The sequence below is a fragment of the Larus michahellis genome, chromosome 4 (assembly GCF_964199755.1).
Source record: "Larus michahellis chromosome 4, bLarMic1.1, whole genome shotgun sequence".
NCBI classification, from domain to species: Eukaryota; Metazoa; Chordata; class Aves; order Charadriiformes; family Laridae; genus Larus; species Larus michahellis.
In genome coordinates, this window is record NC_133899.1 from 50,637,091 (window position 1) to 50,663,761 (window position 26,671).

At 39.5% G+C, this 26,671-nt stretch overlaps 1 protein-coding gene across 4 annotated transcripts; it reads right to left on the reverse strand.

Moving 5' to 3' along the window:
- Window positions 1-1,648: 1,648 nt before the first annotated feature.
- On the reverse strand, window positions 1,649-26,660 carry TMEM87A (transmembrane protein 87A). 4 transcript variants are annotated; one of them, XM_074584674.1, is made up of 20 exons: window positions 26,457-26,660; window positions 25,425-25,482; window positions 21,475-21,572; window positions 20,500-20,616; window positions 18,802-18,855; window positions 18,651-18,707; window positions 16,880-17,027; window positions 16,073-16,134; window positions 14,169-14,352; window positions 13,226-13,325; window positions 12,397-12,490; window positions 11,082-11,150; window positions 9,917-10,025; window positions 8,724-8,782; window positions 8,358-8,461; window positions 7,925-7,998; window positions 6,554-6,615; window positions 5,294-5,349; window positions 4,014-4,044; window positions 1,649-3,657 (listed from the first exon to the last, which is right to left on the reverse strand). In XM_074584674.1, exons 1-20 carry the CDS (start codon window positions 26,589-26,591, stop codon window positions 3,616-3,618), a joined length of 1,713 nt encoding a protein of 570 aa, XP_074440775.1. In that variant the 5' UTR covers window positions 26,592-26,660; the 3' UTR covers window positions 1,649-3,615. The 4 variants fall into 4 exon arrangements, with proteins under 4 accessions (XP_074440775.1, XP_074440776.1, XP_074440772.1 ...); XM_074584675.1 differs by having other exon boundaries at window positions 9,917-10,021; window positions 11,078-11,150; XM_074584671.1 differs by lacking the exon at window positions 11,082-11,150 and adding an exon at window positions 11,712-11,783.
- Window positions 26,661-26,671: the final 11 nt, after the last annotated feature.

Here is a 26,671-nt window from a genome sequence, read left to right on the forward strand (position 1 = left end):
CAAATGGCTGTGATCCATTTTTACCAGCACACAAATTATGTGCCAGGCATTGGCTTCCTCAGGTTTTATGAAGTTGCATACTTTTCCTTTCGCTTAAAATATGAAATGCCATATAAAGTGATCAGAAGGGTAAAAAAAAACCCCACAAACTCTCACACCCCTCCATCTGCAGAGTAAGACAAACACCCCCGTCCTACCCGAGGTCTTGTGATCCTGACTCACTCGGTGCCTATCAGGCCTGTTGCATTGCTTTACCATGCCATGTGATCTCTTACTCCTCAGTCCCTCCTTCAGAGCGCCTAGCAGGAACATTTTGTCACCCTAATGAAAAGCTGGTCAACATCATCTTCTGTGATATTACTTCATTTCCAGTTTTCTCCATGGCATGCACATGCTACAATCACATCAGTAGTATCACAGCTACTTCTCACAAATAAACAAACAAATACACACAGAACTAATCAGGCACAAGAAGTTTAAAAAACTCCCTCTATATTTGAATTCCTGGCAGATCTTTATTTTTTCTGCAAGTAGAGTATCATCTCAATTAGGAACAGCTTGTTGAAGATATTTGATGTCTGTCGCCAAATTTCCTAAAGAAAGTTCAGCTTCTACACACCGTTCAAGTCACTAAAAACTTATGCAGAACTCAGACCTAAGAGTAGGCGTATTTCCTCCCTCCTGCTCACCACGTCTTCAGAGTGGTCTGCATGGTTTGTCTCAAAATTACAACACCCGTTTTGAAAGAACAGGTATAAATTTGAATTAAGTCCTGCCTGTTTACATAACTAAAGATAACAATCCTGCAGGATTTCTGGTTTCATGCATTCTAGCAAGCTAGCTTGTGGACAAAGCCTTCCTGGCAAGTCATGGAGCCCACATGTCTTTAGGAGCAAAACCAGGACTTAGGAGAGGCAAAAATCTCCTTAGCGGAACCAGCACATCTGACCAACCACGCTGTCAGGGGAGAGGCCACGTTGCTGCAACTCCCTTGCATACAACCTCCTCACCCACATCTCATCTACTGCTTTTAGCCACCTCTTCTGCAATCGCAGTCGCGGCAGTAGTTGTGCATATGCCACAGCCCGCATGGTACGGTAGGAACTGGGCTCCGATACAAGTTGTCCTTAAGACTGCAAACAGGGAAGTCACAGCACGCACCAGCTACCTTCCAACAATACAGAAACTCTGCCAAACGAGCAGAAAAACGAGTGAACAGCTAACTAAGGGAGCAACAAGCTCCCTGAGGAATTGAGGCCAACTTCAAATACTGATGGAAGTTACTAGAGGGATGGAGGGGCAGAAGGCAGAGAGGACTGCCCAAGACCACTGCAGTTGTAGGCTGAAAGCACCACACTGCTACTACATGTATTTTAACCTTTAAACTATGAATGCAATTAGGGCAACTGTTTAGATCTTTGACTTTTGTTTAGAAATCTACAATTTGCCCTACCTACATTAGCTTTACAAATGACAGACTTCCGCTCTATTGTCAAGCTTAACAAGAAAAGAAAGAGCTATTAGGAATAACTGCATTACAAAATATCACGCAATAAAGAGTTAAAGAGAAGTAAGGGAGCTTTGTGAAGACGTTAACACTTTCTCATGTGAGAGACCAGGTAATATGAAAGTGGAAGGACACAATGTAAGCCTTTCTACTCTTTGCCTAGCTTTTATTAAATAGTACATACAAACTTCTTTTGTGCTTCCAGTAGAGAACATTTTTCCCTATTTGTCTCAAAAAAACCCAAACAACCCAAAACAATAGGACTTAAAAAAAAAAAAAACAACAACAAAAATTAAATAGCGAGTTTTGTGTAGCTTTATTTCACAAAATTTCCTCTCCCCAAAAGGACATGGAGGTAACGTTTTTTTTTCTTCTGTATCAATTAAGCACAGCAAATTAGAAGTGTTTTCTAATTAAAGATTCTATCTGTGGCCTAAAGGGGATGGCAGAAGAGATCCAGCAACTCTTGCAGAGGCAGACTGAGGTGTTATAGCCACAGCTTTTTATCTCTGCCCATCCGCAGAGGGTTTGCTGCCCCCACGGCACAGCTAGCAGAAGATACTATGCACTTGTGCCTCCGCTACTGTAAAGTGCCATGTTTCAGCATAAATTGCTGATAAAGATGAACTAGAGCTAAGCTACCGGACCTTACAGTGGAATGAATGAAGTACAGGCACATGTTCATTTCTGCTGACATCGCTACGAGTGAAGAACCAGAAAAGCTGACTCCCCGTGCCATTCCAGCAGCAGCCACATCAGCCCCCTGGAAGTCCAGCTGTGCTGCAGCTTGCCTGGTAATTATCAGTCGTAAAGGTTATGAACCCAAATTAGAGCTTTTGTCATACAGTCCACAAAGGGTTTCCATGTGTAAGTTATTGCAAGTGAAGCTTCTACAGCCAAGCATAGAATAGAATAAAAACAGAACACCATCCAAAAGCTCTTTTTCAAAGGAGAAACAAAAAGCAATTATATAGAATAGAAATCTGCAACTTTGACTGAAACACAGTGATCTTAGAGTACTTCTTGGCCACAGGGACCAATAGGGACAGGAAAGCCCATCATCAAATCACTTAAAAGGGAGGCCATTCTAAACAGACACTGGGAACAGAACTATCCCAGCACTGTGGAATCCCATAAAAGCCTCTTTCAAGTAAGGTAAGCAGTGCTTGCACCCTCTAGAAAGCAATGCCATCTTCACGTAGAAGAGTGCTGACTTCTCGGTGGGAGATGTTACATGTGCAGGGAGAAAAGCTCTGCTGAAACGTCTAATTAATATCTGCTTAACATGAACAGTCAAGCACTTGTGGAGCACTGCAGGAGTGGGTTTGGTGATGTTTAGTTTTGGTGGTGGTGTGTGTTTGTTTTTTTTAAATTAAATCATGGAAGGTAGGGGCAAATCATTTTTCCAGGCATCCACCACATTGCCGGCAATGAGATGTGCCACAAACAGCAAGTGTTAGCTCTGTGCAGCTGTTACCTATATGTCAATGGCATTTAAAATAGAAAAATCTTTCTTACACAGTGTTATGAATAAAATTGCACTTGATTTTTGTTAAAAACTCATATCACTGTAACTTTTCCAAATATTTCCTTTCTGGCATCTTAATTTTCTTCATTAACAGGAGCTTCTCTCTAAAAACTTCTCATTCACATTGGACACATGACATAAAACAGCAGTAAGCCATTATCTACCAGAAAATGGGTCTGTTGTTTCTTCAGTGCTTATTTCTATCTGTCCCCATCCTCCCCCCAAAAAGGTACAGGCAGTTCACCTCTAAGCGTCAATTGTAACATTGAAATATAAACTCCTCAAGCAGACATTAGGAATTTTAGTTTCACAGATTAAATATTTGAAAAGTTACAGAAGGTGCTGGAATAGTACACATTTAAATTGCTTAAAAATCCAAACTTGCAGCAACTTTGTAAATTCAAATTTCAAAAAGGTTTATAATGTCCTTGTGAACTTCTTCCACGGCAAGACACCCTCATGACAATAAAGCATCAAACTTCCAAGGCTGAGATCAAGAAACGAACCAGCAGGATGCACTTGCTCCACCAAGCAATTTTAAAAGAGGCGTCTCCACTTCCAATAGCCAAAAGCTACTCCTTCATTCCATTTTGGACCTTTCAAAGTGTGTAATCATTCTTTCCTGGAAAATAAAACACCCAATGTTGTCATTTCCCCCAAAAGGTTCACATTATTCAGAAATAAGGTGGTATGCTTTGCACAATCACAACAAAAGCACACTCTTACGCTTTTTCAGTCAGGAGTCTAACTCACACAGCAAAAATACCACTTTTTAGAATACACATTTAGAATGCACATTTGTATTCTAAGAAGTTGTATCATGGTTGTCCCCACCATCCTTCCCCCCCTTGTAGTATTGTACTGCTTCACTGGCAAGATCAGCAAGTCCAGTTCTAATAAGCCATGTCCTTAACAACTGACTCATGACTCCTTTGGCATGTCAGAAGACTAATTTGAACTGAAGATTTGTTTACTGACCTCATCTGAATCCAGAAGAGCTGGAAGAGCACTGCAGTGGGGGGAAAAAGAAAAAAAAAAAAAGAATTGGTTAAGAGGATTAGAGCACTATTGGGAGCATACTATTCAGTCTTATGTTACACCTTAATCTTTTTAGGGCGCAGGAGAGCAATAATGAAGACAGACCTTTCACTTGAACAGACAGAAATTAGAGAAAGACACACAAAAGAGGAAGAGCCCAAGGAGTATCCTCAATGACCTTCCCAGTTTTAAAATGTTTTTCTAAGCTTCTCATTACCAACGGAACAATTTCCAAGTTGCCATGAATTAAGCTGCATCATTCACACAGGAACAGTGCTGAACTACACTGAAGCTATTTAAAAACACATCCCAGAAATCAAGCAAGTTACATTGGTACCATAGCCTTTTCAGCTACCATAGACCTCCCATCTATTGGGATCTCGTCTCTTCACAACCCTGATCATACTTTCAAGAACAGAAAGCCCTGCAGCAGACTACCTCAAAGTGCCCTTTCCTAGCTTATACCAGTCTAGCCCTTGTTTTCTTAAGGAATCCTACCGTTCTTCAAAAAAATAAGTGCTAGAACTGGGAAAAACAAATTCAATTGAGAAAGTGCACTTTTTCATCCTCTTGAAGCTTCACTTGATTTCTCGTCTTTATCTTCAAGCAGAGTTTTGTACTTAAATCCAGAGCCTCTGACAAAACTACCTGTTCAGATTTGTGAACATAATTAACCTGTGAACTTCTGATTTGCTATGAAAAATGTAGGCACAGACACTGACATTCTTATGACATAGAAGTTATTAAAAGCAGAATATGGACTGCCTACATAGCTGACTATATTGCCAGAAGTATAAAAATGACTCAACAGACATCCAAATTAATTAGAGAACTAAATTATATTATTCAGTGGTTTACATTGGGCAAGATACTCAAAGGACTTTTCAGAGCACTATACTGACAAACAGGGTTTGTTTGTTCATTGTTTTCTGGATTTATTTATTTATTTTTAACTTCAGCTAAGTGCAAACAAGTCGGTCTGTGGTTTCACAGTCCAAGACGGTGTTTCTTAACTCAGCATGTGCTCAAGTGGCATGACCTGTAAGTCTGACAGACTGCAGAAAGCCAAGTGGAAGCATGCCAAGAAGTCAGAGGCCAATTCCAGGCTTAACTCAGTATCTGCTCATCTAAGTGCAGCATACAAGTTACACGGCATTCTAATATATTTGTGTTCCTGTGTCCAAGGAACCTGCTCTTATTGTGACTATAAAAATACTCACACGTCTGTCACTGACGAAGGAACATTCTCCTCTACCCACTTCAGGTCATCCTCCTGCTACACGTATAGAAATTAAATGGAACAGAAGTCAGTTTTCCCAACATGCTGTCACATGCAAGCCTTTTCCTTCTCAGCCTACTTGACAAAAACCAATGTATCTATAGCGTCAGTAAAAAAAAAATATATAAAAAAAACACAGAAAAAAAAACAACAAAAAACCCACCTTCAACTTGATTTATGGATTACAGAAAACACATTCCAAGGAAAATAAAAAACCAAAACCCCACATACTGTCAACTCTGTAATAGTCTAATAGTGACCAGGGAAAGCAGGCCCTCAGGACACTTTTGTTATTTACATAATCTACTTCAGTCTCCCACAAAAAGAACATTATCTTTAGATGTGTTATATATGAAAAATTATTATAAAAAGCACAAAAGCTAGGTTTTGCAAAGATAAGTTAAACTGTATTGTCAGAATTTCTCATTTCTATCTGATCAACACACTAATTCACAACACAAGCACGCTTATTTTGAAGTTGGAGAACTGACCCTTTGTCATCCCCCCCAGTTGCTAAAACAGAAGTTTGATTTTCATGTTAACCTCAGCTAAGTAGTATACAGTTGCAACCAACCTTTCAGAAGAACAATGTTAATGACAAAAATATTACTGCTATTATTAATTCCTACAGGTTCTTTCCAATTTTAAATTTATGCATGAATTCCATTAAGAGATTCTGATACATATTTTCTACTTCCTAGCTGAATGTGAAACCACCTCTGCTTATAAGCCACATAAAAAAATGCAGCTATATTAAAAGTGTTACACTTAAAACTATTTAGGCAGCTACGTAACAATATGCACATCATTCCGTTCAAGTAATGAATCACAAATCTCAAAATTAGCAGGGCAATTAATTTAAAATATGGCTCAGCCTGACAAATTTGTTAAAACAAGGTATTATTCATTATCAGAATATAGTATTATACAGTTCTATCTATACTCAATTGTGCAAACATTCCTGAAGAATAGACTGAATTCTAAAGCTTCCATTGCGCTTACAGGAAGTTAGATGAAAACCTGTATTTTCTTTCTTTTCAGAAGTATCATAAACATGATACTTTGACTCGCTCCCGTTCTGAAGCAAACCAGGACACTCACATTTATAGGCTGAACACTTTGCATTTGTGAGCTACTACTGGGGAGCAACCAAACGAGAGATATGGATCTATATCCTTCGAGGTAGGGAAGGCATACTCACAGTTTTGTTTGCTTTTACGTTTCCATTTGGTTCTTGCTTCGTACTTCTCATTTTCATTCCCTCTGAAAAAAAAAGAAGGAAAAAAGATTGGGATAACTCAACTATAATCATAGGCTGTAAGTGAAAGTGTTGAGTGTTCATTCAGAATATTTCAACAAATGCAAAGAGGCAGAGTAAGACAGACAAGTTACTCATTAAGACAATGCTTTCCCTTTGTATTTTTGACAGGTGGAGTGCCTAGTTTTTCCTGAATTTTGCAATTTTAGCTAGGAAATATAAATTTCTAGTCCTTTACTTTAAGCCAGACATAAGCAGTGTAGAAATCAGACACAGTTGCCCAGAGGGGCTGTGGAATCTCCATCCTTGTACTCAAAGGCCATCTAGACATGGTCCTGGGCAACTTGTTCTAGGTGACCCTCCTCCAGCAGGGTGTTTGGACAGGATGATCACCAGAGGTCCCTTCCAACCTCAACCATTGAGACACATGCAACGCCAAAAGTTTATTTTACCTGCTGACCAGCCACTTGGTTGACTTAGGAGCTGAAAAGCAGCATGCATCTCCCAGCCTGGCAGAGAGCCAGACAGAGCTGATTTGGCAAATGCACCTAAGGGATTACACACTCCCCCTCCACTCCTAAACAAGTGAAACAGCACTGATATATCCCAGCAGAATTGATCTGTGGACAGACAGCAGCACTGGGTATGTCACACTATGTTTTACACAACTTAAAAACAATAGTGTTAGAAGGACAATAGACATCGTAGGGAGACAGGAGGCAGGGAACTGAGAGGGTTTTACAGTAGGAGGGGAGTAACTGGAGAGAAAGATGCAACCTAGAGTTATAGGGCACGACTCATTCATATGAAATTTCATTAATATGTAAACATATTCATCCATATGTTTACAACTCCATATTCCTGTAGCAGGCCCTAATATAGAAAATGAAGACGACTGCAGTGTTCACAGAACAGATAATAAATGAAAATCCTTGAACTGGATTTTAAAAAAGAACTGCAAACTAAATCACTGCCTAGCAACAACATCCGAGAGACTCTCAGATATCCATCATCATAACTGGATCCAAACCTATGACTTATTTAATAAAACAAAGTCCAGTGGACACGTAAAGCAGCCACAACAGTAGCACTGTATTCAGTGTCATCTAAAAATCCCAGAATTAAACAGGAAATGTGAACACTAGCCATAAAGCCAATGTTTGCTCTACAACTGCATAAATCAATGGCAACAGGGAGGCATTGACTCCACTTTTACAGCAGTAATGAACTTTTTGTCAGAGAACAAGAGACCTCCCTCCACAGAAATGTCTCTTTAACACTGAAATTAGGTGGGGGAAAGAGTTTCTCCCTTACCAAAGCTTTCCTTTAACATTGGCTCTTTCTGCTCATCATCCTCCTCCTCTTCAGACAGTGGTGAGAAAGCAAACCTTTAGGACGGCAAGAATGAAAGCTATATTAGAATAGTACTTCTTGCCACTCAAGCGATTCATTACCCTGACATTCACATGACTTGATTCTTCTGTGTAGTTCATTGTTTTTAACACCGATGCTAAGCTACATAATCAAAAGTTTAAGTCACTTCTTTTTAAGTAAGTTCACCACCAGGAACAGACTGAATTTTATCTAGGTGACTTCCTACACTTACTTTTCCTGAAGCCCCTGCACACACTGCTTAGTACCCTTATGGATCAGTATACAGCAACCAAGAATCACCCACCAGTACTTCTTCGGATAAACAAGCATTCCCAAAAAACAAGTGTTTAGAAAGAGGTAAGAATAGATGAACCTTTGGTTGTTAGCAGATGGTCTCCATAGAATCATGATGACAAAAAGGATCATTGAAAACAATAAACGCCAGATGGCATCATCCACCCATAGCTCCTGCCAGTCCTGTCGAGGAGAACAGCAGCACAAATAGAAAACGTTGTGAATAAAGAGACTCCACGTCCTCAGCTGTTTCCAAAGGTGAACCACAGGCATCTGACAAAGAGGCTTGTTTCCCACAACACTAAGAATTTTACCATGTGGCATATTACTCTAGACATCATCCACAGAAAAATCTGTTCCAGAATGCCCAGTCTCACTTCTTACACTGTCAAGTGTAAACTTACTAAGAGGCAGCAATTGCAGAAAGCATTCAGTATAAACTCACCGACTGACAGTCCACCAGCCTGAACTTCATGGTGGTCCAGATGATAAATACAATAGATGCTGCAAGATTAAAACAAACAAGCTGCTTAGTACTACAAAATATGATAATCCAAACATACTACTGTATAGAACTGTGTTTCCCAAACAAAGGGGAAAGACCTAAATAGTGAATTTCTGGAATCCAATTTATTAGTTTTGGAAAACAAGAGATTGATTTATTGCAGCAACCTTATACAATAGGTTAGGCACAAACCAGTATATTTTGTTCTTGATTCTTCAGAGACACAAGGCATAAATCAAGTATGAAGTATTTAGCCAAACTCCTCATCCCTATTCACTATTCTTATGTTACTTCCATCTAGTCTCCAAACCATGGTTTCATTATCAGTTGACAAACAAAGCCTACCTTGAAGTAAATGAGCCATCTGATCTGACTGAATGCCTAAGCATTCAGATCTTGACCTGTAAGAGTTCCAACGCTCATCAGTTTTAGAAGACGAGACTTCCCTCTACTAAGGTGTTCTATGCTAACTAAGAACCAGATGCTGCAAGGAATTTAATCAGAGCTCTCGATTGAAAGGAATGTGCCTTTTTGTTGAAATAAAAAAAAAGTACTGTGCTTAGAAGTTTTCTGCTCATTGTATGTATAGCATTTCCAAATAGATGAGGAGCTAAGCACCTGGAAGCACCAACAGATTTAGTCACGAAGTTCAGTTCATCACTACTACAAACGGAAAGAGAATCTGAATTTGTATTCTTCCAGGACACAGAAGGCATTATGTTACAATACTAAGGATACTGCTTTTCCAAGAATCGCTCTGGTCTTCAGACATCTTAAAAATCCCATATTACACAGTGATACTGTGATTTTGGCAAAAACTACACCTGTGAAGTTAACAGTATAGGATAATAATCTTTTGCCCCCCAGCAGCTTTAAGAGGGACAAAAGTGCTCCATGAGAGCTGAACAGAACTACTGATCTCGTTAACATCAGGACTAATAACCCACTGACTCTGAAGTATCAACATAACTTGTCATCAGTCCACTATTAGAAATGGGTGAAGTGTTAGAAATACCAAGTGTTTTGATTGCATTTACAGAAAGGTCACCAACTCAATTTGCTTTAGTGATGAATTCAAGCCCTACATGGAAATGGCAAGTGCTCATATTTGATTAATGTAATTTTCTGCTTACCTGCTACTGCCAAGATAAGTGTGTTGGTGAAGTGCCGATACAAAGAGAGTTTCACAACATTCCTTCGAAGTTTTAGCAGTTTCATTGTTTGAGTTAAGCTGATGAATATGTATAAAAAGTCAAGGAAAGCCTCTGAAGGGACAAGCTGGTCACAGACTTAGAAGGACACCAGTCTTATGATCAACAGCTCTCCCACCCACACACTTAGCCCTCCAAAAGGGCAGACCAGACTCAACAGAAGAAAAGTTCATCCTATAGCAAACGTGACAAAGAGCAGGATCCATCCCTTTCATATTATTTAGTCATCTAAACCTAGAACTCTCGTCACACAAACATGGTATCCAAGCATCTATTTTGGACTAGGGCCTATTCCTCCAGAAAAGTATCAGATGTACATTTGATAAATAGAAAATGAAGTCTAGAAGTGAGTTAAAATCTAATTAGACAGTGCACACACGTCTTCACCCTTTTGCCTACAATTTTATTTCCATAGTGACAAAACAAGTGCTTAGGAGACACATCATGGTAGGAGAGAACTGAAGCTGTCATGGCTGGGCAGCAAACTATTCATGTTTTAAACAGTTTTGTGATTGACTTTTGCTAAAAACACTTTACAGGGATTTTGCTATACTTGGCTTTGAGTTCAGCATTTGACAGCAGTTGCTAAAGTCACACAAGGTTATGGTTGTTTGGATGTAATATGCCAAAACACAAAAAAGTTAACACTGCCCCATTTTGTCACCTAACTACTTCAAGATAAGTTCAAATTTTACAGAAAGAATTTTAGGTTTGATGTTGCCAAGGAACCTTCTCCCAAAACACAAACTGAGTATGTCCTCCAAAGGCTACAACTATGGAACTGTTATAGTGCTACACAGTGAACAAATTAATTTCATACTTCAACAATCAAAGACTGATAACAGACAGTCTATGTTCAGGAGCTGCTCTAACACAGATATCTATTGGGTAGCTAGTTTTCCTTGCACTGGCTGTAGCAGAAGCTTACCTGAACACTCAATTACAGAGGTTCTATTAACTTTACCAGAAGTAGACAGAACATATACTTGAAGCTGATTTAAAAACAAAAAAAGTTCAGCCAAAAAGACTCACAAAACAACAAATGTGAAAGAAAACACACCCCACCAAGCAAAATAGTGAAGGATATCCACCAGCACAGGGCAGTATCTAGGAAAGCCAGGGGAATAAAAGCCAAGGAGGCAAGATCATTCTGGGCCTAGAGACAAAGAGAGAGCCAATAAGAACAAAATGAAAAAGGAAACAAGGTACAGAAGAAGTGAGGAGGGTCAGGCTATTTTATGAGAAACCACAAATACTCCACCACAATGCTTCTGAGTTTTACTACAGAAGCAGAGGGTCTGAACCAAGAGTTTAGTCCAATGATTGAAGGGGAACTGACAATACCACATCGTCAGTTCTCCACCAGCAAGGGGAGAAATAGTTTTCCAGATTAAGTCAATCTAGCACCATTAAAAGGAGCCTCTGCTGAGGTGATTGCTGCAACAATGTGCTCTGGCCACTTCCATTACAGAAGACTAGCAGTCAGCTTGTAACAGATCTAGTAATTAAATCTTTTACACTATCCATGGATAAACTGAACACTCCACTGGCAACCATGAGTTTGACTGAAAGTGGCAAAAATTGCCTTTGCGCGTACATCAAAATCTATCAAAGTCCCAACTGAAACAAGCAAATCACCTTTTATTCCTTTTAAGTATGAGACAGAAATAATAAGCTGTGAATAAGCTTGTAACATTCTGCAGTTATGAAAGGATATCCACAAAATAATACAGGCATCAATCATGGACAGGGCCAAGTTTGCTATCAGAGCCACAGTGTCATAGAAAAACTGAAAAAGTACCAAATATATGACATGTTAAATACCTTATCCCAAAATATCAAAAACAGAACAACAGAAATCTACATCCTGAGATCCACATCTTAATGAAGCAAGAAGCAGCATCACCACTCACATGCACTTCCCCAGCTACAGCCTCCAAACTTGGAGTGCTGGTGCAGGTTTGTTTTGTTTGTGTTTTTTTTGGTGGTGGTGGGTTTTTTTTGTTTTGGTTGGTCAGTTTTGGTTTTTTGTTTGGTTTTTTGTTTGTTTTGGGTTTTTTTTAGACTCATGGCCAGGTGATCCTGGCTGTACATTTGTGATTGCAATTAGCCCTAATTAATCCGAAGTATTAGACACAAGGGTCCAGGCAGAATATAGTATCTGAAACCTGACTAGTCAGAAAACTATTAGAATTATTTCCAAATACACAGAATTACATCCTGATAAATAGAGAAGACATCAAACTTAAAATAACCATCAGTAATCCAGTCTCAGAGTTTAACCACTTCATTATGTCTGTTTCCTTCTTTCAGCATAGCCCTGGGATTCTCCCTTAGCATATAAGTAACTAAAGACAGTGGCATCTGTGTCATATCAGAAAATTTAAGCAGTTATTACTGACCCCTGTGACTCTAAGAACACCTTCCATGCCAGAAAATAATAGATAAAGGGCTCCAGCCATAACTACTTTGTGAAGAGTAACTCCGAGGCGAGGCCTGTAGGAAAACAAAGTGAAATTTAGATTAAGAGGGGGAAAAAATGTGAAGTCACGTCAACTTGAGTGTAACATAAGGCTGAAGCATGTAAATAAAAGGTCCTCATAACAAGCTACTTCTAGATACAGAAATAATTTTATTATGGTGCTGGAAGCTTGCTATTCATTTTGTCCTATGGTATAATGTGACTAAGGAAGAGATTGGTAACAGTCCTGTTTCCGAGTTAACCTGTTTAGTTTTTTATGACCATTTCAAGAAGTCTCAGCCCACCTCTTCTTCACCAGTTCCCCCAGCACACCTGCACTTACTAGAAGCTTCCACTACCACACAGCATGTTGTTTTACCATTGAATACAGCTAGGGACAGACAGATGAGCATCAGTCTTGGCAGCAGAAGCAGATCCCCTTCCCTATCATCGATTCTTGACTTCCCCCATTTCTAGCCCTGAAGAAAGGCATGTAAAGCTCCTATTCCAGTCAGTGGAGAATCTCAACAGTGACTCAGAAACCTACCCAACAGCGGTACATGGAAAGAGGTGGGAAGAAGACTAATCATCATACGGAACTGTATGTCTCTGTTGACCAGTGAAGAAGTCTAGACCTTTACAGCACTTAACTAAAGCACCTATCTTTTAAGTAGCAAAGTACAGGGAGATAAATACTGCCTTAAGTTATCAAAAAACAACTGTGAAAAGCCTTTAATAGAACACAACAGACCTGTAACAGAATTACTCACTTGACTATCCCATATCCCAAGCTGACTATGATCACCAGAGTTCGAGCCAATGAGCGCTTCACAGCGGAAAGCAGTTCTGCCAGTATTACTGCTCCTTGAACTACCAAAAGTAAAGAGAAGGAAGCTAGGTTATTAAAATACAATTTCTGTTTCATTAACTACTGCATGCAACTGTAGTATGAGAGCAGACATCATTATTTTCAGAAAGTAGGTTAAAGCGTATGATCTCTTTGTTATCTACATCTGGAGTAACCCTTCAGAAAAGATAGCTCACTTAGCATAAAAAAAAAAGCTACTGAAAAATTTTACATCAATAGAAAGTGGAGAGTAAATGATCTATCTATAAGATCTGCCTGGATGATCTTCCAAACAAGTCAACCAACAAAACCTTCTGTACAATGGGTGTGGCCAATTAACAAAGTCATAATGAAGTTTTACTTGCAGAGTTTCATTTGTATGCATCCCTCCTAAAGAATTCAAAACCAGACTCTCAAAGTTTTACGTGGAGAGAATAGCTTAAGATGGATTATCAGGCTATGGGCTGAATACCAGAAGTCATCTGCAATGCTGTCATGTTGGACAAGGAGTTTCAAAGTCTCTTTCCAAGGCCAATATCAATTGTCAGAAATTAATTACAAGCTACACTTGGGAAGTGTTAGCTGGCCTCAAGCCAGCACTACAGTGAATACTCTCCAGAATCTAGCATTTTACGTCCCTAAGATGCTACACTCAGGAGTCAATCAACAGCACTTTAGCTTTGGAAGAGCACAGATCATCACATTTATAACATATAAAATGATGCAGAAACTCTGGTTCCCTGTTCTGTGTTTTGAAACAATCCTCAAGCAATCATACACTTCATATGCATCTGTCACCCCAATTTAGCATAAGCCATTAGTACTATGCTCCATCAATTAAAATGCAAGCTGCAATTGCTACCTACCGGATTCCCCTGTGTAGCGGATATTCTGGAACTCTGCATAGAAAACTGCTTTCTCGAGCATTCCCAGGAAGATAACTGCGCCAATCCAGAACTGGATCCTCAGGAGATCCCGCCAGTAACAGGCTGACCAGGCAAGCCATAGAACCCCGAAGAACACGTACACAATACACATCACCATGAAAAACTATTACGCAAAAAGAAGAAATAGGAACCTGAGACCCAGAAAAATTAATTTCCTTGTTTCCATTCAACAGCTGTAAGACAGCTCTATTTTCTCCCCAAGTATAGCAACTTTTGAAGTTTTTATATACAAAAGAGACTAGAAACAAGCAGTGCTTCATTTGTCTTATCTAGATTCTTTTACAGTGACAGTCTAATTTCTCACTGCCAACAAAAGGAATCAGAGTAATTGAATTTCTGAGTAATTTCTCTCTTGAAGGGCAGTCTGCCAATTTATTCAAAGGCAGTTTTTCTAAGGAAGATATCAAGCACTACTAGCTTTCTGAAATTCAGATAACAGCTTAGGCAAAACATTAACTACTAGAAACTCTGCCCCTTCTCACATATTATTCTATTACTAACTTCATTGTACATTTACATTACTCTGCAAATAAGCTTACAAGTCACCTTTACACATCATTCCATAGAACAGAGATAAGCAATTGATGGTTGTAATCCCTCTGTTCAAATCATTTGACAACTACTCTCAAAAGTTAATTTCCAAACTTAGTTTTTGACCAAGCTTTAGGTCAGCCAAGAACCTGAAACTGAAAGAGAAACCCAGATATTAATTTAAATATTACCACTCTGTGATCTTATTTTTTTTCAGTCCAGCATTACTTGCTTCAGAAGAAATTTCAAGGTATACATCTCCTGCAGCGAACAGTAAGCTTGACAGTGCTACTTAGTGCTGAGTTTTTTAAATAACAGCACCATACAAGAACAAGTCAGGAGGTAGATATTTTTATTTTTTTTAAACCAAGAAAGTATTGAAATTAGCTGCACAATCCATCAAAGCTTTCACAAACTGAAAACACCTTCCTTTAGGACAACAGCTTACTGGTCCTTATAGATTTTCCACATCTAACACATGCAGTTCAAGTGATAAGGACTTAGGCATACTAGTTCATGTTCAGATGCTCCATTACAGAAACATTTAGACAGAGATCTTTTTCTGGACCTGACACATGGGGCTATTCACACTAGTGAATTACATGTAAACAAAGCTGATGGAAGCTTTTTACTTCTGTCACGCCCTCCTATTTACAGGCCACTCTTGCCAACACAGTCAGGCTAGAGACCTTACCTGTTATTGATCCCCAGCTAAAGTCTGACTACATTACATAAATATTGAAGTTATTTTATTAGCCTCCTGGACAGAAGCAACTAGCAACCAAGTCCATGACTCCTTTGAATAAAAAGGGAGTTAGTTCTTTGATGTTCAGTTATGCTTTCACTGTTAGGAAGTATTTAGGATCTCCTCATGGGATGTAAAACAGCTAGTAGAGGAAGGAAGATTAAGCTGTAAAAGAACGAAGCAAGCAGTGACAAATGAGAGGGTAGCTGTAAAAAAAAAGCCAACCTCATAGAATAGCAAATTTTCTAAGATACAAGCTAAGGAGGAAAAAACAGCATCAGTAAAACTGCTCAGAGGCATCAAGTCGAACAATCCAGAGGACAACACTAGTGGTACATGCAAACATCTGAAATCTATGTCTGTTTTCCCTATCTGGTATTTAGAACGAAAAAAAAAAACAACCCAAAAACCCAAAACCAAAAAACACCCTCTCTAAATTATTTTTTCTGAGACACTGGCTTTGTGTTTCCTGAAGTATGAAAGTAGAGTATTTAATTGAGATTCAAACTGACAACTTTATAGGTCAAAGAAAAGCTGGCTTACTTACAATCATCAGAGGATAGTCTGCAAGTGAGAGATACTCATACGGCCCCTTCAGTTCTACTGTCACTGTCAAAAGACAATCCAATAACCAAATTGAACAAGAACCAAAAGGAGGAAGCCACGAGAAAGTACTTAACTGATTTCTACTCAAGCATAAAGAAATTCCAAATCTTCACATAGCTTTTAAATCTAACTTGCACTTTAATCCAAGAAAGTTAAGACTCATAACACACTCAGCTAAAAGCATGCAATTAACGTTACATGCTCCATTACCAAGTAACACATGGCAGCACCTTAAGTAAAAGTAATTTGTGTTGGAGATCCATGTGTAACAGGAGAGTTCAGGAACACACATAAGTTAACTTTTTAAGGTGATTTTCAAACTTCTCTGAAGTTTAGATAGGTTATCAATGCACTGTTAGATATACTACAATATAATTTCAAGGAGACATTTGTGATCTTTGTATTCTACGCGATTTGAGTTTATTAACATAAACCACTGCATTGGTCTGGACATTTTTGAAACACAACACCAAGCCTCAAAATTGAACTGCTTGGGATTCTTCTTTACTTCCATCATTCAAATGACAGACCAACAGCCTTAGGATCTTCAAGACGCTAACAATCACCTATGTTCTTATAAAAAAGAGTTGTAGTAGGTAATATTTACATCTATGTGAAGTGAAATATAGTGTCTTATGAAAATGAGCCATACAGTATACATTAGATGTACCTTAGAATACATTCAGACTAGTATACATAAAAAAAACGGCACTATGCTTTTAGCGTAGTGTATAAACGGCTATCTTACTTGTAAAGGGCTTGCTTTGGTACGAGGAAGGTGGCATTTTCACCGTTCTTTTAACTCTGGTAGTAGGATCCTTCACAGTTGTAACTCCAATATGCACAATAAATATATACGGCCCATCTCGCCACGTTTTGATAACAGCATTCATTGCCTGAAAATAAAATGTCTACATGTAGACAGTGCATAGTCAAGAAGACAGGAAAAAGAAAGAAGTAGACTTGCCATACATGGGTGATATCTTCCACGTAAAAATAAACTTAATCTCTTCGCAGGCCTGAAACTTGTTAGTCCATATTTGATACATAAATTTTAAATCTATTTATAAGACCTAATAATTACAATGTAGCTGTTTGAATCCAGAAGAATCTCAGAGACCTGGGAGGTGATCAGGGCTTATTTGCAAATTTAATACTGGCTTACTGCAAGAGTCATCTCAAAGGTACTGCAAAAGCTACAAAGAATTCAGCAAAGCGTCCTATTCCTTGTTTTCAGTCTAGAAACATTAGGACCACCACAGAGATACTTCTTTCCTCCTGAAATCAATTGTTGGCAACAGCACAGCTACATATAACTCAGCTCCCTGGCAAAGGCTGACTTCTATAGTGTAAGACAGAAGAGGTAGCTGAGAAGTAAAAAATTTCCATAGTAGTCATTTCCTGCGGAAACTACTACAGACCCTGCAACCGCTCTCATACCTAGAAGACTCAAACCCTGCCAATGAACAGGGAGAGGAGAGGAAGCTTGCCCAGATAAATATTTGCACCATAAAACAAATCAGAGATTTCTTTGAGTTCCAGCATTTTGTGTTAATTCCACAACTGAAGTTCTAGCTATCTCAGAAACCGCAATATTTACAAAGAGCTTTAAGGTTAAGACTAAAACTATCTATATGTATGTCACTCATGTGACCACTGCAGAACTACCACAAACACTTTTTTTTGTAACTGCCTCTCCAAAAGAATTTCAGTAGTAAGAGCATGCATTTCTTAAGAAACTTCCTGACTACCAGACCTAAAGCGAACAGAATTTTATATATATAGAAAAAGAGTTTATGTTGATATTGACTGAAATTAAAATACTTATTTAAAAAAACACAGTAAACTTAAAAGAAAAAGGATATATTTTTATATACCAATTTTGCCTTTAAAATATCTCCATTTCTTGCTGCATCGATTCCTTATGTCAGAATTGCACACACAGGTATTTATATTTTAACTTTAACGTAAATGGCACTGTAAGTACACAAAGAGTTAAATACTTTCTCTTTGTTGGCAACATTCAATTTGAAGTTATTTTGACAATCAGCCCTGGATAAGGCTTGAACATTATATATAATAAAAATACTAATAAATCTGGAAATCAGAAGTAGTCACTTAATTTGTTAGGTACAGTGTTTTAAAAGACTGACTAGTTAAAGATAAAACCAAACACAATCTCTAAGTATTAGTCACCACTTAAAACATATCATATCAATGATTACTTTAAATTACTATGAAAAAACAATTTTCTCATTTATACCGTCAATCTAAACAGTATGAGTTCTATATTTCACATGTAGAAGAAGCAGTTACTCTGTTTCTGTTACTCTGTTTTCTGTTTCTCCAAACAATGCTACCTAGTTTCAAGTTAAAAAAATTCCAGGTGTCAAAAAAAAAAAAAAAAAGAACTGCACTATCCCTGTAAATGCTACTAGCAATTTTTTATACAAAGAAATATAAATTTTTAAAAAATTGACTATTGGTCTCCAAGCCATGTTTAAATTCAATATACATACAGTTTTATCTGCCACCATGGTGTGATTTCCTCCACTCTCCTTCTTATCTTTTGAGCCCTTAAAGAGAAACAGAAAAATAGATAAATCAATATGCCAAAATTATCTCTTTCATGTTTACACTCACTCATTAGAAGGAAAGAAAACTCTTTACCTCTTGTTTCTCGGGTGAGAGAGGCTCTGGATGAACAAATTCTTTATAGAAAATCTGCAAGATATAATAAAGGTATAGCATTTATAGGCACTTCATATTAACATGACTTTACCAGAACAGCTTCCACTAAACTTTATTATAAGGAAGGATTCTCTGAACAGCCATATTAGAGAGCTTTCATTTTTCTAAATCAAACAACTATCCATTTGTGGAAGGAATCTCGAATACTTGGATTAATATTTTTAAAGTTGCTTTTCCTCCCCTCAAACAACAGGTGTCTACTTTTAGAACTGGACCCACAGACATGACAGTAGTGAAGTTAATTTTATTTTCCAAATATTAATCTCTTTGATATCTCCATTACTAGATAAACTCTAGACAAACAGAAACAGGATTTGAAGATTTCTGCCTTAGTCTATGCGAAAAGAGTCCCTAGATGGGTGGATGCCTACTAGAGATCCAGATTTTACCAACTCTCCTGAACTACAGTGACCTGAAGTCTAGTGAAACTACTGTACCACAAGAAAAAAGCTGAACAATCAAAAGGAGAAATGTCTGTGAAACTTCAGAAATTAATATCTGAGAGGAATATATTTTGTTAAAATTCTAGTAGACTTTTCAAAGTAATTAGACTTTTAAAACCCCAGTTTCACCAACCTGAACGTTCAATTAAGATTCAATTAAGTTCACATTACAGACCTAAATCTACAAGATTTCTTCTATAAACCAAGTAAAAGTAGCACTGACACATCTTATATTATTAAACAAAAAAGCAGGCAGCATACAGATTATTTTTTTAAAAAACCCTTCAAGCCATCTTCACATATATCTTCACATAATTAGAGGCATGCGAGCAGATTATTAAAAACCCTTTTCAAGTCACCTTTAGGTTTTTCTTAAAAAAAACCCAAACAAACAAGAAAACCCCAACACCAGGTTCAATAGTTACGAGACATTTCCCAGTATTCTCTATCCCCAACCCTTTGTCTAAATCAGGAATGGCTGACTACAGAGGCAACACTGCACAATTTGTCTTGAATTCTTAAGGAAGTACATCATTAAAGACAGACAGTGTGTTATATTGATATTGTCATTAGTATGATCGCAGAGCTTTGCCTGGCGATACACAGCTGGCATAGAGTCTATGTTTACACATTACTTCCCTATGCTGTTTTGCATTGTCTTCTCTCTTCCACTTGATTTGTTTCAAACACATTTTCACACTACTTATTTTTCATTTTTAACCTGCTATCAGTGCTTAAGTAACCCATTTCTCAACACTCTTATTTTCATTATGATAAATCAATATTATCTGAGCAAGAAATGCCAGTCCTTTATTGACCCAAATTTAGTGGTAGCTTCACTCTGCTGCCAGAGATTCACACTTCTACTCAACTAGCCATAGCCTTCTGTAAATGAAACAAATTCAGAACACAGAACCACAAACAAAAAGAAGCACTGAAATTTACAGTGGTTTGCGTTGGGTTTTTTCCCCCCATGGTTAGTCAGACTAGCAAGGCAGAAGTAATGCAAAATGAAGAAGCTATCATTCTAGTTCCGTTGCCATACACAGATAAAACCAAGTACCTCCCAACCTACAGTAATACTTACACAGGATGCTAACACATCTAACAGGAACTACCACCTCCTCTGTATATTGTATGAGAGAACAGAGCAAACTGATGTTTCTACCCATACCTGAGGCTTGAAGAGCTCAGAGCAATTTGGAAAGAGGAGAGAAGCCGTGGCATAGTATCCTGACCAACCCGGATGCTCTTCAGATGTAGCCCCAAAATAGTACTCTGCCTGTTCATCCTGCCAAACATAGAAGAGAACTTAGGTTAGCATCCAATATATCTAACGGTTTATCTCAGCAGGCAGCTGCAAAACGCGGAGAGCACCGTAACTTCCCTCTGCACACACTCTTGAATAGAATTTAGTAGAATAAAGGCCATCAAGACCATGCATGACTATAAAAACAAAGGCCGGCCAAAAAAAACCCTATACAGGCTTTGAATAAGAATTAATACCCAATTAAAAACAAATCACTCCTGCAGTGGAGGTGCTGCAGCCAGCATAAACTTCAGTCTACACAAACTCTACATTATATTAAAGATCTCAGTACTGTGTTACGTTAGTAGTTGCAACTGTCATAATTAATATTTTAAGTAAATATGGAAAAGATATTACACAGTATAAAACACAGTTGTTCTACCACATTTGATAGAAACACTAAACATTTTGTATAAATTGCTAATACTTCCAATGTGCAACCATAAAGAACAGAATTTAGACTAAACATGAAAATATTCTTTTTATTTTCTATTTGCTGTCATTAAGCAGTTTTGTAAATAATATTTTCATCTACCATAAACTCACACACTTCAGTTTAGAGCTGACGTACTTATTTAAGCTTCTGGGTTTAGAAGAATTCTGACAAACACTTCAAGTTTACCCAAAACCCAGAAAAGTCAGTAATTCCAGCAAGCTGTGAATCAATTCCCTTGTGTTCAATTCCCAATGATCCAGAAATTTGTTGTCTTTCAATAGAAGAGTGTGGCTTTTAGACCAAAAGAGCAACGAAGACATGAGTGACATCTTCTACAATCCCCTCACCCCTAGATCTGCTTACCCCTAAAAATCATAACCCATGTTTTTCCACACAATTCTTACCCCAAAGTTGAAGACTTCATTGTAGCAGTCAGAATATCTTAAGTACCAAGTAACGTTGTAACTTTGGGAGGGATCACAAGCTTTTTCATCCCCTTCAACTAAAATAAATAAATAAATTTAAGAACATGTAAGATACCCTCTACCTGCCATGCTTTTCCTCCCATTCTGTGCCAAACTACCAAAATTAAATTTATTTTAAACTCAAAACAGAAAGCAAAACAATAGAAAAACATTTTCCTCGAGTCATTACTGTTCAGTGACAGAAAGAAGCTTGTGGAAAACAACTGCATTGTAATGTTACAACATTCTATTAAATAGCTGAAGATCATTTGGAAACTTTCTGTTCTCAAAGAGAATCCGGGATACTTCAGCAACTGCAAATACCAACCAAGAGGAGAACAGCAGTGACTGAGCTATTACAATACACAAAAGGATTTACCTTTCCAAGATACATGGGACACACAGCAGATAAAGCGAGCTAGGAACAGGTAAATACTAAGGGCAATTTGCACAGATAATTTAAACATGCCAATACCATCACCAAGAAAATAAATAAAAACGTAAGATTTTGCAAGCCAACATCCAGCCCCCACTCCCAAAAGACAAACAAGCAATCTATATATTAGCGCACTCTGTCAAAGCCACAGTGCTACCTAAAACAGCAGTAAGACAACTTTATGCTTTGATTTATTAGAAAACAACATGCATAAGAAGGGAAACACAGGACTTCCCCCTCCTCCCCGCTCAGGAAAGATTGTGTGTTTTTTGCGTTTCAAATCTCATTCTGAAACTAAAGCCCGATGAAGAGAATTTGACATTAAGAAGGTAAGCTTCACCCAAAACGAGCAGTGCTTATTCAGTCTTGGAAGAGGCATTTAGATGATTATGTTTGGGTTTTGCCAGTCAACAGATGGCAAAACTCTGAGTTGACAGCATGTTTCTAGTGGCTAGGAAGTCCCCACATCTTCACAGGTAACGTTCATCTCAGACTAGACACCCACAAATGTGTTACACATACAGAGCTTTTAATTAATGTTTCCATATTGACCACTGCAGGTAAAAAATGCAATTAGAAAAAAAGACCCTGCCACAGAGTCTTAACTGACTAATCCCACTTTAATCCACATGACTACTAAAGCAAGTAAGTGTAGAGCTAAAAACTCAACAACCAAGTCTCTAATACCAAAGATTAAAAAAAAGGAAAAAAAAAAGAAAAATATTGGAATGCAATCACTGAAAGATAAGAGTTTCCTTATGACACCTTCTGGTAAGCATGAAAACAAGGCTTACATTCTCCACATAGCCCCAGATGTTGCAGAGGGCAAAACAAACTCAAAGGCAACACAAGCACTGCAGTGACACAGGTAGATGGCAAATTCTTAGAAGACAAATGCTCTTCTAATAAAATTGATCTCAAAAAAGTGCCACCAAAGAAGAGGAGAAATTCAGAAATACCTTTTAAATGCCTTTTTACCTATTAAAAATAAATAAGATTATTGAAACTCTATGTTCAGCAGTAACATCAACTAGTTAAAACAGGCCATGACTAGAATGATCCACCCATATCTGCAAACATCAAAATTATAGAAACTTTGAAAAGGAAGTACTCTAAAAGACAGAAAAGGCATCCATGGTATTTATTGAATTCAGCAACATGGAAATCTAAGTTCCTTAACCTTCAAAGAAAACGTGCAACATTCAACTCAAATGCAGTCTTTGCAATCGTTTACAGAGAGCAGAATTTCTACCATCATGCTAGATAGGAAACCAGATGCCTTCTAGAATAGCACTTAAGAAAAGTAGTAGATAAAAATATATTCATTATTGACAATACTAAACACCAGTGGCAGTCTTCCCAGTCAGAAGCAGAAAGCATCAGACATCAATACATCACACACACGAGAAAAATAAAATCAAAAATCAAGAAGGGGAAAGAAAACGGAAGAAGAGGTGGAGGAGGAGATGCAGGTGCTCACCAAAAACATGAACAACCCATGGGCAATCATGTTTGGCAAGAAGGGTCATATTGTCCACACAAACAGCACAAAACAGATGGAAAAGACAACAGACAGCCAACAGGAGAGAGACCAGTTGCCACACAGACACAGGCAGAAAAAAACAACATGTAAAGTTAAAGCTTCCCAGTATCAGATGCAATTTAAATATAATCTAGGCTGAGAAACCGAAAATAAGTTCCTAGCCTTTGTTCCTTCCTCTTTCAGTGACTCGTTATCTAAATTCATGTAAATCTTTTAATCATACTGCCATGTAACCCAGGTGTCTTCACTAAAGAATTTTAAGGCCTAATGCCTGTTTAAAGGCTGACAGCACAGTGTAGTTGAAGTCCACATCAGGAGGCAGGAGATCAAATTCTTACTGCCAAATCTGCCGCAAACCTGTCTTGTAACAAATTTTATTTTCTCCATGTCCTAGTTCCTTCCTTGTCTTGGTTATTTCAACTGTACACCTCACAATTAGACTTACCACACACTTCACTGCAGGGACGCACATCTTAGATGCCATGTTAGTATGAGTACACTATTTCTATTAAACTTTAGGCAAGAAAGCCTAAAGCCTACCAAAGCTCAAAAGGCCTTTTCAAACCACCCCCTTTTCCCCAAGCATCAGATTTCTACACTTTGATCCTGCATGCGCACACTTTAATTGTCTCGCTGCAAGCAGTGAAACTCAACATTTGGGCTGCACTTGACAAGTGGGAAAACCTTAACTCCGACATGATGGACCTTCACTAATAACCACTCTAATACTAGCCTCCTATTTCAGATTCACGTGGAATTAATGGAGGCACTTTAACAAACTCCCTTTGAAACACTGTCCCAAGAAGGGCAGGTATCTGAAATTAAACCTGAAAATCAATAAAGTTAAGTACTAAATATAATAGAGCACAGAAATATGCAATTCCATCAAGAAGCATCGGCTAGTTCTCATGATACCTTTATTTTGTCACATTTAAAAAAAGAGTACGCTCACTGCAGTAACTAAGTCTTGGGAAGCGACAAAAGCACAGATCCCACTAATCGTCTCTAAAGTGACTTTTCTTTCCTTGTTTGACACAAGCGCAGAAGGGCATTCACCAGCACTGTACCTGTATAACTACCAAACTAGCAGCTGGGGATCGAACAGCTTCCCCCACCAGCCATGGTAAGAACTGGCAGAAGCAACCCCTTAAAGTGATCAAAGTGCATGGGAAAGATTTCAAGCCTTTCTAAATCAGCTAGTTACTTCCACAAGTCACCTACATCATCTCGTTGCTATCTAAATGTTGTCCTCATGTTCACAGATAAGAGAGTATTTCACAGAAACTCTCCTTTGAGCTGTAACCTACATAACCCATAGCCCTGGCCAGATCAGCAAAGAGCAACGAACAGAAAGAACAAATGGGGAGGCTGCCAACGTGTTTGCTCTGTAGCACACTCACACACTGCGATCAGAAGGAGAAAACAGCTCTCAGGAGAGCTCTGCCATAGCGCGCAGCAACACTCCCTTACCACTCCCAGAAACACCCAGCTAAAAAGAAACAGGGCCTCAAAAGCTCTGCCTCCTGCACACTGGCATCAGTCACCCTGCAACACAAATAGCCCCTGTCCCAGTCGGCACAAGATCTCCCAGCTGGAGGAATTTAGCTTATCTTATATAGGGAAAGCACACCTCACAGTAGGGCTCAGCACACCCCACACCTGATTACCCGCTATCTGAAATGAAGTGGTGCTCCCATTGCACATCTTGCCCTCTCCACAGAGGGTTTGAACAGATCGCAGTTGGGAAGCTTCAAGGCTGTTAACGCACCCCACCATATCAGAGCTATGGCTTTCATCCAGCGTTAAGGAGATCAGCTGTCACTGCAACCAGTGCAGTTAAAACACTTCCCAGTGTTTTGAGTCTCAAAAGTTAAAGCAGTCAAACAGCAGAGACAGCAGGTAACCACTTACATCTCAGGAAAATGGTGGTGTTGCTGAAGAGAATCTTCCCAAAGTTAAACTTCTTCCCCTGCAAAGGCACAAAAAATGAAGAGACGTTAGTGGCATTAATGTCACGGAGCTAAGTAAACATTATCTTCCACTCAACAGTTTTAAGTTAATACAGCAATGAAAGCAAATGCCAAATCAGGAGCCAGCCTTACTGGATTTTCCAGTCATGCTTCACTAACCCTTCAACCTACTCTTAAAGAAGGTTTGAGAGGCTCAGGGCTTTTTGTTCTGCAAAACTGAATCAGTTTCATCATCCTTTGTTGAAGTGATTAATATTTTCTTGCTGATGAGAAGGTCTGGACCATTCAACACAAAAAAAAAAAGTTGTTCCAATAATCAACAGGAGTGTTCACTGTGATCCTTCAATTTTGTTCCTGAACCTCAAAAGCCTCACAGAAAACGTACGTTTCTCCCTTCCTCAGTCTGGTAAAGGCAGGTTTAACGTGAGGCAAAACAGCTTTTCTCCACACAACTTCAAACATGCACCGTACAACACACGTGCCGGAAATCCCTTCACCTTCCCAGAGGCCCACAGCTCTCGGTTCAGCCTTTCAGGGGCCCAGCTTTCCCGACGCCAGGCCCCAGCCCAGCCCGAGCGGGGGCCGCCAGCCCAGCCGCACGGGGGGCGCCGGCCGCCCTCTCCCCACACAGGCCCCACCGAGGCCGGGACCCAGCCGGGGAGGCCACCGCCTCCCGCCCCACAGACCGCACAGACGCCAACGCTCCCACCGCCGACCCGCCAAAAGGGGCTCAAGCCCGGCACAGGGGCCCCGGCAACGGGGCAGGAGGGCGGCCCGAGCGGGGACCCACAACAGGCCCTCCTGCGGGGCCCCGCCGCGTTCCCCCCTTTCCTCCTCCCAGGGAGGACGAGGCCTCTCACCACCGCCGCCACGCACACGCACTCCGACCGCCGCCACAGCCAGCTGGCCTAGCGGCTGGGGGCCGAGAGCCCCCTGGCGCGGCGCCCCGGCCGGCCGCCTTCCCCGCACTCACCATGAGCACTGGAAGCCGCCATTTAGAGCGCTGCCCGGCGCACGCCGCGCCCGCCAGCAGCAGCACGGCCAACAGCCGCAGCAGGACGGCCTCAGGCCGCCGCCAACCTCCGGAACGCGGCGCTGCCGCCACCATCCCGCCGCACGGAGGCCGCTGCCGCGTTGGCCGCGCCTCTTCCGCTGCCCGCCGGGGGCGGACGCGGCTGTCGTGGGCTG

Coding starts and splice junctions, on each gene's coding strand:
- TMEM87A (XM_074584671.1), bottom strand. CDS start 26,591: ATGGTGGCGGCAGCGCCGCGTTCCGGAGGTTGGCGGCGGCCTGAGGCC. Junction 21,573..25,424: donor CACCACCATTTTCCTGAGAT/GTAAGTGGTTAC, acceptor TATTTATTTTAG/TTGAAGGGGATGAAAAAGCT. Junction 6,616..7,924: donor AATGTTAAAGGAAAGCTTTG/GTAAGGGAGAAA, acceptor TTTTTTTTTCAG/AGGGAATGAAAATGAGAAGT.